We start from the raw sequence: 12,377 nt of genomic DNA, 5'->3' as shown, positions 1-12,377 counted from the left end.
GTTGAAAAAGTACTATTCGGAGATTTAGATCAAACGACACGATATGATATGTTTGAAAATAGAATATTTTCACGTTTTTAAGTGTAAATAATACGCTGTAGTAATAGACAAAGATACAGATAATGATAACAAAATAATATATGTAGTAACAAGACGATACTTAGTATTTATACTATGTACCATGTACTAATTTATATTTTAATTTAAATTTAAATTAGTACATAATAAATACGAATTAAAAAAACAGAAACTAATTTATTTTTTTGTTTCATATTCAGTATAAAATTGTATTGTACTACTTATATAATTTATTTAAATACGTTAATCTTAACTCTGTACGTGGCATTGAAAAACAATCAATATAAAGTATACCATCAAGTTTAGGTTTGATTGATTTATAAAGTACAATCTTATGAATATGTCGTACAATATAACAGACTTTATGGCACTGAACTAACATCTTCAACATACCCTTGACGGTTTGTGTAATTAAAACCACCGAACTAACGAATACAGGTTCCTAAAGAGCATTCATTAAAACTTAAATTTTAATTCAGTATCTTGGAACGGGAACAAGTTAATGAATAGGAGTAAATGAGTTAACTTTTGACTTACGATTAAAAGGTTTTACTCAACAACTTATGGTATTTTGTCAATGAACGGAAATGCTATCGAAATTAGAAAATATTTTTTTTATAGAGATTATAATATATTAAATATAAAGGGCAGATCTCAAAGACTCACAGGCCAAATGTGGACCAGATGAAATTAATAAGTAAAGGTGGGCAGATGATGTCATAGTACTTCGTAACTTAGAAAAGATGACTAATTACGGACAACAATGTAAAAGAGAAGAGGATGCTCATGAACCCAAGGCGGTTTTTTTATATGAGTGATTTTATGGTTTATCACGTGTCCATACTTACTTTCCTTTCCTTAGTTTTACAAACTTACCACACCAATGCAATAGGTCACTAGGGTTGAAATTAATTATCTAACTGTTTTGTTATAATTTTTAGTTATTGTTTTAAAACATAGATATGAAATAGCAATCAATACTTTCACGGTATCTCACGTCTCAATAAAAAAGCACCTAAAAACAGACAAAAGAATAGCGAGGTTAGACTACTAGTCACTTAATAATACAATTCACCATTTAAACCTACGAATTACGAAATAAATGTAAAGTTATGGCGTAATTTGTAACGTATACTGTGTTATGTCACACTTGCAAATAATTTTATCAGAAGTCAAACATTGTCATTATTATTTATTATAGTAAAACAAGAGTCAGTAGCATTTGTACTGCCTCAGTGTTGTTTTGTTAAAATTTAAAATGAATGCGAATATTGAAAGCCAAAATGAAGGTAAGTTTATTTTGTATGCACGAGTACGCATCGCAATACAACGACGAAATATTGAGGTTATAATCCCTTAGTATTTACCTCAGGGTAGTACTTATTTTTCTATTTATTATAATTTTATTGTTATGTACAGCTTATGTTAATATTATATCTCTTTTAATAATCATTAATTAAATTCTATTTACTTATAATGATTATTAATAGCATTCTATATAATAATCATTATAAATAAATAGAATATACAAGTAGGTATTTTTGAGTGTCGCTATTGCGATACTTATTATTAGGGAATAAAATAATAATTTAGCTATCTTATTCCATAGGAAACACTTTTGAATATTAGGACACACATTAATTCGGACTAACTTCTCCTGAAAAAAGTCTCGGCTAATTTCAATTAGGAAAAAAAAACAGTAAAAGCTAAATAATATACCACAAACTATATCTAACTTTATTAAGCAAAACCACAGAAGCGACTATAAAGTAATATATTTTCAGATGCAGAAAACTCAGAACTACCTGATCCCATGATAGTATTAGAAGAAGCATTAACTCTATGTAAATTTGGTAAATTCCATTTGCGACTTTTATTTGCGTCGTTTTGCGCCATCATGGCCACTTTTTCTGTTGTAACTACCTCCTCGTTTATTCTACCGATTGCCGAATGTGATTTAAATATGGATATGATGCTTAAGGGATGGTTAAACTCTATTCCATTTGTAGGTAAGTGCTATTACTGTAAGCAGTCTACTATTTGTTAATTGTGATGGACGCATAATGTATTACATCTTTCCTAGCCTACATACAAAATGTAAATGTTATTTAATATACGATGATATTGCGACAAATTACAACAAAAATATAAATAAATGTTTGTCTTTAACAATTTATTTAAAAAATCTAATTTTGTTGCATTTATAGTATATAAGGCTTTTGTACGTAACGACAAGAATGTGTTATATTTCTATCTTAAACAAAAATGATGCTATGATAACTTTGACTATACTTTTTAGTTGATATTATATGTAACGAATTGTTAGAATTACAAAAAAAACATAGCTTTATAACATAAAGACATGTTTTAGGTCAAATTGGAGTAAGTGTTTTTGTCGGCTTCTTAGTGGACACATTTGGTCGTCGTATATTTTTAATAACCGGAAACCTTGGCATATTCATAACTGGCTTACTTGAAGGGACAAGTCAGACATATTGGATGCTTATAATTGTAAAAATGTTTCAAGGCGTCGCGTAAGTATAATCAACATATAAATATATAATGGACCATGAGGCAGATGTATGATGTGTCTGTTTTATTAATACTTTTTGAGAAAGTAGGTGATCAACCTTCATGCCTAGTAATACGAAATCTAAACCAACTATGCTACGGAAGTGATTACCAACGTGAATAATTGTTTAGGGTTGGAAAGCACTTTCCTCCTAATTAAGAAAAACAGAAGTGGAAATGTGCTCCATGGCTTGATACTTAATAAAACATGTGCCTATTGTTATGTTGTACTAGTTCAACGCATGTATATATCTATATTAACAATCAACATAAATGATGAATATTCAAATTCTATATTTAAATTAGCCTTGGCTAAAAGTAATTTACTTTAATAGATAATGTTCTTAAATTCAGTTGACAGCCGTAACATGTAGTATTTACATATTTTTTATTACAGTATGAGTGTAGCATATGCTGCAATATCAACAATGTTGTCAGAGTTCATTCAGAAGGAATTGAGAGACAGAATTTTATTACTTCTCGGTGCCTTCATGTCTATTGCGATTATTGTATTATCTCTAATGGCTTGGGCAATTTTACCCCAAACACAATTAAATATAAGTTTATGGAATGGATATATTGGTGAGTTATAACAAAGATGCTTCAGTTTCATTAACATTATTTTAATTAAAATGTGCTTTATCTACGCGAGTATCTTCGTTAAATTTAAAAGTATAAAACTGTGTTGAAGTACATGAAACCTCGCTTTATAGTTTAAATTATCATAACTGAGTTATTGAATGCGATTTTAAAAACGAAACGAAATTAATGTTTATACTAAACATAAATTGTGTATCAAATAACCATTATACAATAGCGCTACATATCAAGATGAGGTTTGGCCTAAGAATTCTTCACATAATTCATTTTAATATTATATATAAAGATTGACTATTGAATATATTTAATAGTTAATTTTAGGTGAAATGAATGCCAGTTCTTGATATTTCGTGGTAGGAGCAAGTTTTAATTGCATATCAAAGAAAATCTGTTGGTGCAGCTGGAGTTTGAACTTTGGACCACAGTGTCTTGATTTTACAAGTATTAACTTCTAGAATAACTCTGCTTATCTAAAATATTATTTGAGATTAAAATGAACCAAATTAATCAATATTACAAATAAGTTAAGATATCCACTGACGGATTTATCAATAGCTCATGACCTAGATAACTAGTGCACTCGATACTTTGATTTACTTATATGTACAAATTAAAATAATATCGAGAAACTTTTAAACGTATTTTAATGTGGACAGTCACATCATACTATTACTTATCACGACAATAAATTTATTTCATTTAAAATTCCTTACAGTGCTATATCAAAGGCAATCATTGTTCCAATCTGGTAGTGTAATTTCTTATCGATTTATAAGATAAAACGTGGTTTTTGTACGGTATAAACATAAATTTAATTTGGTATTTTGTTAAGATCACACGACGGTACCTAGCGTATAAGGCTCTTTGGTTCCAGCTAAACAATAACTGTTTCGGGAAGGCGTATCTTCATGCTCTAATAAATTTCTATGCTTGATACTCGCTTAGTTACTCGAATATCAGTCATCACACACAGTTATCACAAATGTAGACAATGTATGCAAATGAACCTAATGAATTCTGCTAATAGAATATCTTCCAAACAATTTCGACGTAAATTGACTAAAAACGTTAATAACTATACTGAATTTAGTTCAGTATTGTGATTATGAAAACACAAGAAAATTATTATAAAATACCTTTTATTGTAATATTATAATTGTAAATAACATATTTATAAATTAAGTTTTATTTGTTTTAGAAATTCATTCGTGGAACATTTACCTATATGTATGCACAATATGGAGTTTTCTAGCCTTTATTATGTATTACACATTACCAGAAAGTCCAAAATTTTTACTATCTGACGGCCATAACGAAAAGGCGCTGGATGTTCTGAAGTATATATATCATGAAAATACGGGGAAACCTATTGGTACATTCCCTGTATGTAATTAATGTTTCTCTGAATATATTCTATATACGTTTGCAAATTAGGTTATAAACTAATTTGATGTTATTTGTATTAAATACCTTAGTTAGGTTTCCCATATAATTTCATAATTATCCGTAAAACTATAATTTAGAAATTCATGTGCAATTATGTCGTAAGAAAGTCGCATAATTACAAAATAGCCTTTTTGGGCCTATTATGTAGATCAAAAGCTATGTATGCAATAATAACGTGGGACAAAGAAAATCTCAAGTTTTCTATGTCTAGTTAAGTTTGATAGTATTTTTGGATATCAAGGCAATAGGTAGTGTTATATATTAAATAGAGGCTTATCGTGATCAAATCTAGGCCGTACAGTGTATTTTGTGTATAGGAGGAACTAGTTTAAATAAAATTAAACATAAATTATATGGTTTCAGATAAAACATTTCGAATGTGGCATTCCAAATAAATTAGATAGAGATAAAAAATCCAATTTCAAGAAACAAATAGTGAACAGTTTCTTTGAAGTGAAGCATCTCTTCGATAAAGTAGTTGTTTACCGGCTCATTTTAATTTGTGGCATGACGTTTATTTGTTTGGCTACGTAAGTATATTTATAGTCGCGATATATACTCATTCCAACGAATTGTTTTACGTCGACAACCTCCTTGTCCATTGTAAAGCTAAGATAATCAGAGGCACTACAACCTTTTTAAGTCTGGGCCTCAGATTTCTGTATCTGTTTCATGATCATTTGTTAATCTAATAGGCAAGTAGGTGATCAGCCTTCTGTGGCTGACGCACGCCGTCGTCTTTTTGGGTCTAAGGCATGCCGGTTTCCTCACGATGCCTTAATTCACCGTTCAAGCGTATGTTAAGTGCGCACATAGAGACAGAGAAAGTCCATTGGTGCAGAGCTAGGGATCAAAGCTACGACCTCAGGGATGAGAGTCGCACGCTGAAGCCACTAGGCCAACACTGCTCCATAAAGAACGTACTGTAAAAATTCGTAGTTTCGATTTCCGTCGAAACAGTTTTTGTAACTACTTGATAGTGAAACCTCTGGGTTTAGGGAGTTATACCTTACCCCATATTTAAGCATAACTATTTATCATAGCTTAAGAAACTATTAAAGAAACGCTGTGTTTCAAAATATTTTAAATTATAGTAGAATTATGTAGTATGAGATGTAAAGCTTATCTTGAATTAATGTTTCATACATTCAAATAATCATTAACAGCAACGTAAGTTATATCGCTTATAACCATCTGACAAGTGAGGTTACAAGTTCATGACTTTGGAGTTAAATGAACTTTGATTCTGGGATTAGTTACCATGTTTTGCGAAAATTATGTTAATGTTGTCTAACAAAGGAGAACAAATCTATATTTTCTCAAGGGACTTAAAAAATCAAAAACAAACTGTGTTTATATTAGTGTAGTATGATTTAATTCACACAATAATTGTGCCTCAGTTGAGTTCAATGAGACTAAGGGATTACCCAAAACTTTTTGATTAGTTCCGGGTTTTTGAGAAAGCCAGTTCCACATATTTATAAGGTTATTATTCAAAATGTGACAATGTGAGAAAAATTATAACCAATAAATATATATATATATAAGTTCTTCATATAAATACAAAACTCCGCAACACTGTTCTTCAACTGTAAAAAGTTGTGTGTACAAACTCGGTTAATTTATTCAGTCCCCACTTAAGAGACCTTCTGTCTTAGGTAATTACATATTAATCTAACAAAATCTTTTATTGGTCATATCAATATTATAACAATTTTATCAAATGAAATTATAGGGGATATTATAGGGCCTGAGCTGCTTTGAGAACAGGATGATGATGGTATGGCCGTGACGCATTTTTGATCGACTTAGGCAGCCGCAGGCTAATTTCTGTATATTAAGCATAACATAATACGTATAAAACTAGTATTTATTTACAGATACACTTGCCTGCGGTTATGGTACCCACAGATATCAACGACAGTAGAACATTATTATAATGATCACGGATACTCGTCGCGCTTCTGTGAAATGATGAATTACAGAAATAACCAGAGTATAAGCAACGCAGATGTAACACACCCAGATATATGCGAGCCGGTAGTAACTTTAACATACTTTTTCGGACAGTTTACTCGTTCTGCGAGTAGGATGATATTCCCAATGAATTCAGTATGAACCTGATTTCATTTCAAATTAAAATTGAAAATAATCCAAGACGAGATTACAAGGTTTATACACTTCAGTGAATATTTTCTTTAAAATAAATTCTTCTAAAAATATATTGTCTTTATAAAATGCAGGTAGGAAATAAGAGTCGGTTGTTTGGTACATATTTATATTTTACAATAAAATAGTATATATGGCCATATATATATATAATAGCAGTTGTTTTAGAAATAAATTGTAGATTTTTTCTGTTTGATGCATAATCTTTGTCAGCTTGAGGCGTAGGACTCAAACAAATATTTTTTTTATTTTAGCAAGTGAGTGGCTCTGAAACCTATATGAATTCCATGCTTTTGGGTATAACTGGACTGGTTTTTGTTGGAGTAGCTAGTATTTTAGTGCACTGGGTTGGACATAGACTATTGATCTTTGTAGTACAATTATCCTGCGCCGCATGCGCAAGCAGTTTGTACTATACGAACTCTTCAACACAAATTGCATTCCTCATATCTTTTATTTGTGCATTTATGCAAGCTAATGGATCGTTACAATCGAATATTCTTGTAAGGATATTTCCCACGAAATTAAGGTAAGTGATGTAACTTATAAAATATATATTCTTTGTAATTTTTAAATGTTGAAGAAATATCTTATCACATTTAAATTGCGTCACGGCATGCTATAATAGTGGCAAGCAACTCACCGTGACGTGTTAGGTTCGATCCTTGGCAAAATTGTTTTTTTTTCATTTTTGAGCGGAATTGTTTCTTGATTATACGATGACGGAAAACATCGTTAAGGAACCAGCACGTCTAAGACATAAAAACTGATTTTATGTGTCGGACAACAATAATCTACTTGGCACGAAGAAAAATTATCAAATAACAGATACAGAAATCTGAGTTCGTTATTAATTGCCGAGCATTCAAGGTTCTAAACCTGTACATCAGCAAATCAGTAGGGTTAAATAGATATGACTTTTGTGCGCACAACTTTCGCACATGGAATCTTATCATATTTTTTAAAGATCCAAACGAACAGCACGACTTTATTTTATTGCTTGTAGATACAATCATAATAATCAATCTGTCAACGAAACCTACAGTAAAATAAATTTCGTAGTTTAAAAGACAGTTTTGCCGTGCTGACAGCGATAATCACTACTATTTTTTCAGAGCTCTAGCATTGTCAATAGTAATGATAGTGGGTCGTCTGGGATCACTTTTGGGAAATATTTTGTTTCCTATTCTATTAGAAAAGGGATGTATGGTGCCGTTCTTAACTTTATCAGTTGCTTCACTATGTAAGTGTCAATATGTTTAATATAAAGTTTTGTAAATATGTACTATATATTCTCCAAAATAATGGAATCCATTATTAATGGCCAGCTCTTAAGGTATCTAGAGGGCCACCAGCTGAATAGCGATTATCAGTACGGCCTTCGTCGTGATCGTTCGGCTGGTGACCTTCTAGTATACCTTACACGTAGATGGGCAGAGGCAATTGGGTCCAAGGGGGAGGCGCTAGCGGTTAGTTTGGACATTGCGAAGGCCTTGGATCGGGTGCGGCACAAAGCACTGCTCTCGAAGCTTCCAGCCTACGGGCTTGCCGAGAAATTATGCGACTGGATCTCCAGCTTTCTGGCCGATCGGAGCATCAAGGTCGTCGTCGACGGAGCATGTTCCGACCTTAAACCCGTGAATGCTGGGATCCCACAAGGCTGTGTTCTGTCCCCGACCCTGTTTCTTCTGCATATCAATGACATGTTGCAACTTAGCAATATTCATTGCTATGCGGACGACAGCACTGGGGATACTCTTTACACTGGCCGGGCAGGTATTTTTCGGGCAGTTGTCGATGAGTACCGGAACAAACTTGTGTCTGAAGTCAAAACTCTACTACGTGGAGTCTCGGACTGGGGTAGCCTAAACTTAGTCCAATTTAAGAAGAAGACACAAGTCCGGGCCTTTTCCGCGAAAGAAACAGCCTTTGTCGCTACTCCTCTTTTCGAAAACACTCTTCTTGAAGCCACAGCCAGCATCGGAATACTTGGCGTTGACATATCGAACGACGTTAAGTTTCGCGTACATTTTGAGGGAAAGGCTAAATTAGCCTCCAAAAAGCTTGGTGTGGTGAGCAAGGCGAGACGGTACTTTACTCCGGGCCACCGCTTGCAACTCTATAAACCGCAAATACGGCCCCACATGGAATACTGTTCCCACCTCTGGGCGGGGGCTCCCCAGTACCAGCTCCTTCCACTTGACCATATCTAACGAAGAGTGGTTCGAATCGTCAATGAGCAATCCCTCTCCGAGCGGCTGAGTTGTTCGGATTAATACCTGCAGCTGAGTTTCAACATCGGACGTCGAGGCAGAATACAAAATTCCACCCGTATCACCTCGACATCTGACGTTCCACGACTGAGTGTTTTTCAAGGCAATTTTTGCTGCGCACCACCGTTATGTAGAACCAGCTGCCCACTGATGTATTTCCGAACCAATTCGACTTAGGATCCTTCAAGAAAAGAGCGTACCAATTCTTAAAAGGCTGGCAACGCACTCGCGAGCCCTCTGGCATTGAGAGTGGCCATGGGCGGAGGCGGTATCACTTAACATCAGGTGAGCCTCCTGCCCATTAGCCCCGTTTTATAAAAATAAGAAAAACTAGAGCAGTGTTGGCTTCAACGTGCGACGCTCATCCCTAAGGTCGTAGGTTCGATCCCCGGCTGCACCAATGGATTTTTTTTCCATGTGAGCATTTAACATTAGCTCGAACGGTGAAGGAAAACATCGTGAGGAAACCGGCTTGCCTTAGACCCAAAAAAAAAGTCGACGGTGTGTGTTAGGTTAGAAGGTTCACATAAGGCTGATCACCTACTTGCCTATTAGATTAACAATTGATCATGAAACAGATACAGAAATCTGTGTGTACTACTAATATCAGTAGTTTACTTTTAATTTAATGATATTTTACACAATATTCACACGCTTTTCTTTTAAGTAGAGGTCTCAATATTTTAGTAAATTATACCAATACATCACCAATACCAATCACAATACATATTTTCAGAAGAGCAAAATAATCGAACGAAACTTATTTTTTTCCTATTCAAACGTACTGACAATTTAATAAGAGTATTTATTACTGTTCAACATTGCTACCAACTTCGCTTCGCAATGTTTCAAGAAAACACAATATCAAATTATAATACTAAGGCACTAAGACGCTAACAGCGCTTAATTACATTAAAGTGGATTATTATAACACTTATTCTGTATACGAAATGGATATGTCAGCGTTAAAAGGTTTTTGCAGCGGCTACTTGTTTTGTATCAATGTTTTCTCAACAATTTTAATTTTGTTTCATTGCGTGAACAACATATTAATTATTATCTGTAAATAAATTGTAGAATTCGACGTGGTGGACAGAAATACTTTTTGATCTATTTTTTGTTGTTTACACCATACAACTATTATCTCCTACTTATATACATATATAATAATAAATAAACATGCAGACATTGGCTACTTACAATTATTACGTGTATATACAATAACAAATTTAATAAATAATAAACATTTTTTGGTACAGGACTTACTTATTTTTAAATCTATCAACTAAATATAAACTTTCTTTTGAGACAACTGTTACTAACTTAACTTCCTATAGATAATCTGAATGCATGAAATGAAATGAATAATGGATATCATGAAAATTTATGCGTGATACGTTATTAAAAAGAGCCAGCAATATTTGAACTATTATTCTATTAGATGGAAATTGTCAAATAAAATATATTTCATTATTTATTTTTACAGGTCAAGCGAGCGTGGTTTATTTCCTTCCCGACCCTAATAAAGAAAACAAAAGTGGTGATAAATAAACATTTTATGAAAATTTTCAAATTTTGTTTTATTATATAACTAACACTGATTAGATTTTTTATTAGATGGCATGGCGTGTTAAGATCAATATTTTTCTTTCATAGACACTTGTTAGAACTTCATAAGTAATTATGTATATCCGCGGTTGTTTTACGGCTGTATATATGTCGCAGTAAAGTAGTTAAATTAGAGAATTAATTGAATCTCTAGAAACTTACTTAAATGTCCATATTCAATCAAGTCGCTAGCATTTTGATTTAAATAAAACAGTGTCGAAAACGTTTAACCATCTGTCTGACCGAAAGCCAGCGTGTTGATTAACAATGTAAAACAAGATTTGACATTTGTTATTGTTATTTCGGTGTGATCGTGAAGAACTGAGAGCTTGGAAATTCCGTGTTTTGCTTTATTGTAAATGGTTAGGTTAGTTTATGTCAGTCTAGTTACCTAGGAACGTTTAGGAAACTCGTTAAACGTTTCGTTCCCTCACTTGTCTGACGGAACTTTAGCGACTTGATTGAATATCGATTTTTAACTACTTTACTGCGACATATATACAGCCATAAAACAAGCGCAGATATACACCATTAATTATGAAGTTCTAACAAGTGTCTATAAAAGAAAAATATTGATCAATTCAATTAACTCTCTGATTTAACTACTTTACTGCGACATATATATATTGTCGTCCATCTAAACGTTTCTAATCGTAGATCAATATTGCTCTTTCATAGTTTTAATTTCATAGACTTTATATTTAGTGCTGTATATCCACGCTTGTTTCTCTGCTATATTATTCAAATCGTTTCCAATCGTATATTAATAATTTTGATTGAATAACATTACAATTCAGCAAAGTTTAGTGAACAATTTATGGCTAACATTCATATCTTTGGATTAAATGTTTTCAAACCTTTTCTAAATAGATAAAGGAACCGATAACATAACGTGCGATTACCGTTTTTGTGAAACCTTACGTAATCTAAAGTATCACATAAAAAAAATGTATAAGCTGAAAACAAATATGTATATAACACAATTGTAACTTGAAAAGAGCGTTTCTTTTTTATTGTAAAATTACTGAGATATTATATGACTCTTAAGGGGAAAGTTTGACCAGCGCATGTACATTAATTATACTTTTAATTGTCTTTCAATTATCGGATTGCTTACTTTTACGTTACTCAATCCTGACGTAACGGTAAGTTATAAATCGTAGCAATGAAGAGATTGGTACAAAAATATACATTACGGGAAACTTAATGGTATGATGAGAACTACGTGGTCTTTGACAAGATTTTTGCTGAAATAATTAATGTTCAATTTATGAATAAAATTTTTAAAATAATTATCCCTACCTACCTCTCCTCCGTAGTTTTTTGAGTTGAAGTGGCCAGAGCAGACTGAAGTGTTTGTATTTTTTATGTAAGAATCACGCATATAATTTTAACTGAAAATATCATCAACTGCCAACCTATATCAAAAGTAGCTTAGTTTTAACAGTAAAAAATCGCAAAAGGTTATTGTGTATCACTTCATTGAATTATTTGAGATTCATAATAATTTTTACTGCCTAAAAGGACGACTCACCCCTTTTAGGTTCAAAAGTGCAAATGTAATATTCTTAATTTCCTATCACTAATGGGAGTAGCTTTCGTCTAGCCCGCAAGGAAGTTTTCTGATGGCCT

General features: G+C 32.6%; 1 protein-coding gene across 1 annotated transcript; it reads left to right on the top strand.

Moving 5' to 3' along the window:
* The first annotated feature begins 1,264 nt into the window (after positions 1-1,264).
* LOC123709777 (synaptic vesicle glycoprotein 2B-like) lies at positions 1,265-10,706 on the top strand. The gene is made up of 10 exons (XM_045661317.1): positions 1,265-1,367; positions 1,863-2,087; positions 2,450-2,612; positions 3,047-3,231; positions 4,448-4,632; positions 5,059-5,225; positions 6,576-6,735; positions 7,119-7,393; positions 7,980-8,107; positions 10,624-10,706. Exons 1-10 carry the CDS (start codon positions 1,337-1,339, stop codon positions 10,686-10,688), a joined length of 1,584 nt encoding a protein of 527 aa, XP_045517273.1. The 5' UTR covers positions 1,265-1,336; the 3' UTR covers positions 10,689-10,706.
* Positions 10,707-12,377: the final 1,671 nt, after the last annotated feature.

This window comes from Pieris brassicae, chromosome 5, assembly GCF_905147105.1.
Source record: "Pieris brassicae chromosome 5, ilPieBrab1.1, whole genome shotgun sequence".
Taxonomy (NCBI): Eukaryota; Metazoa; Arthropoda; class Insecta; order Lepidoptera; family Pieridae; genus Pieris; species Pieris brassicae.
This window is presented reverse-complemented; position numbering and strand designations above follow the sequence as displayed.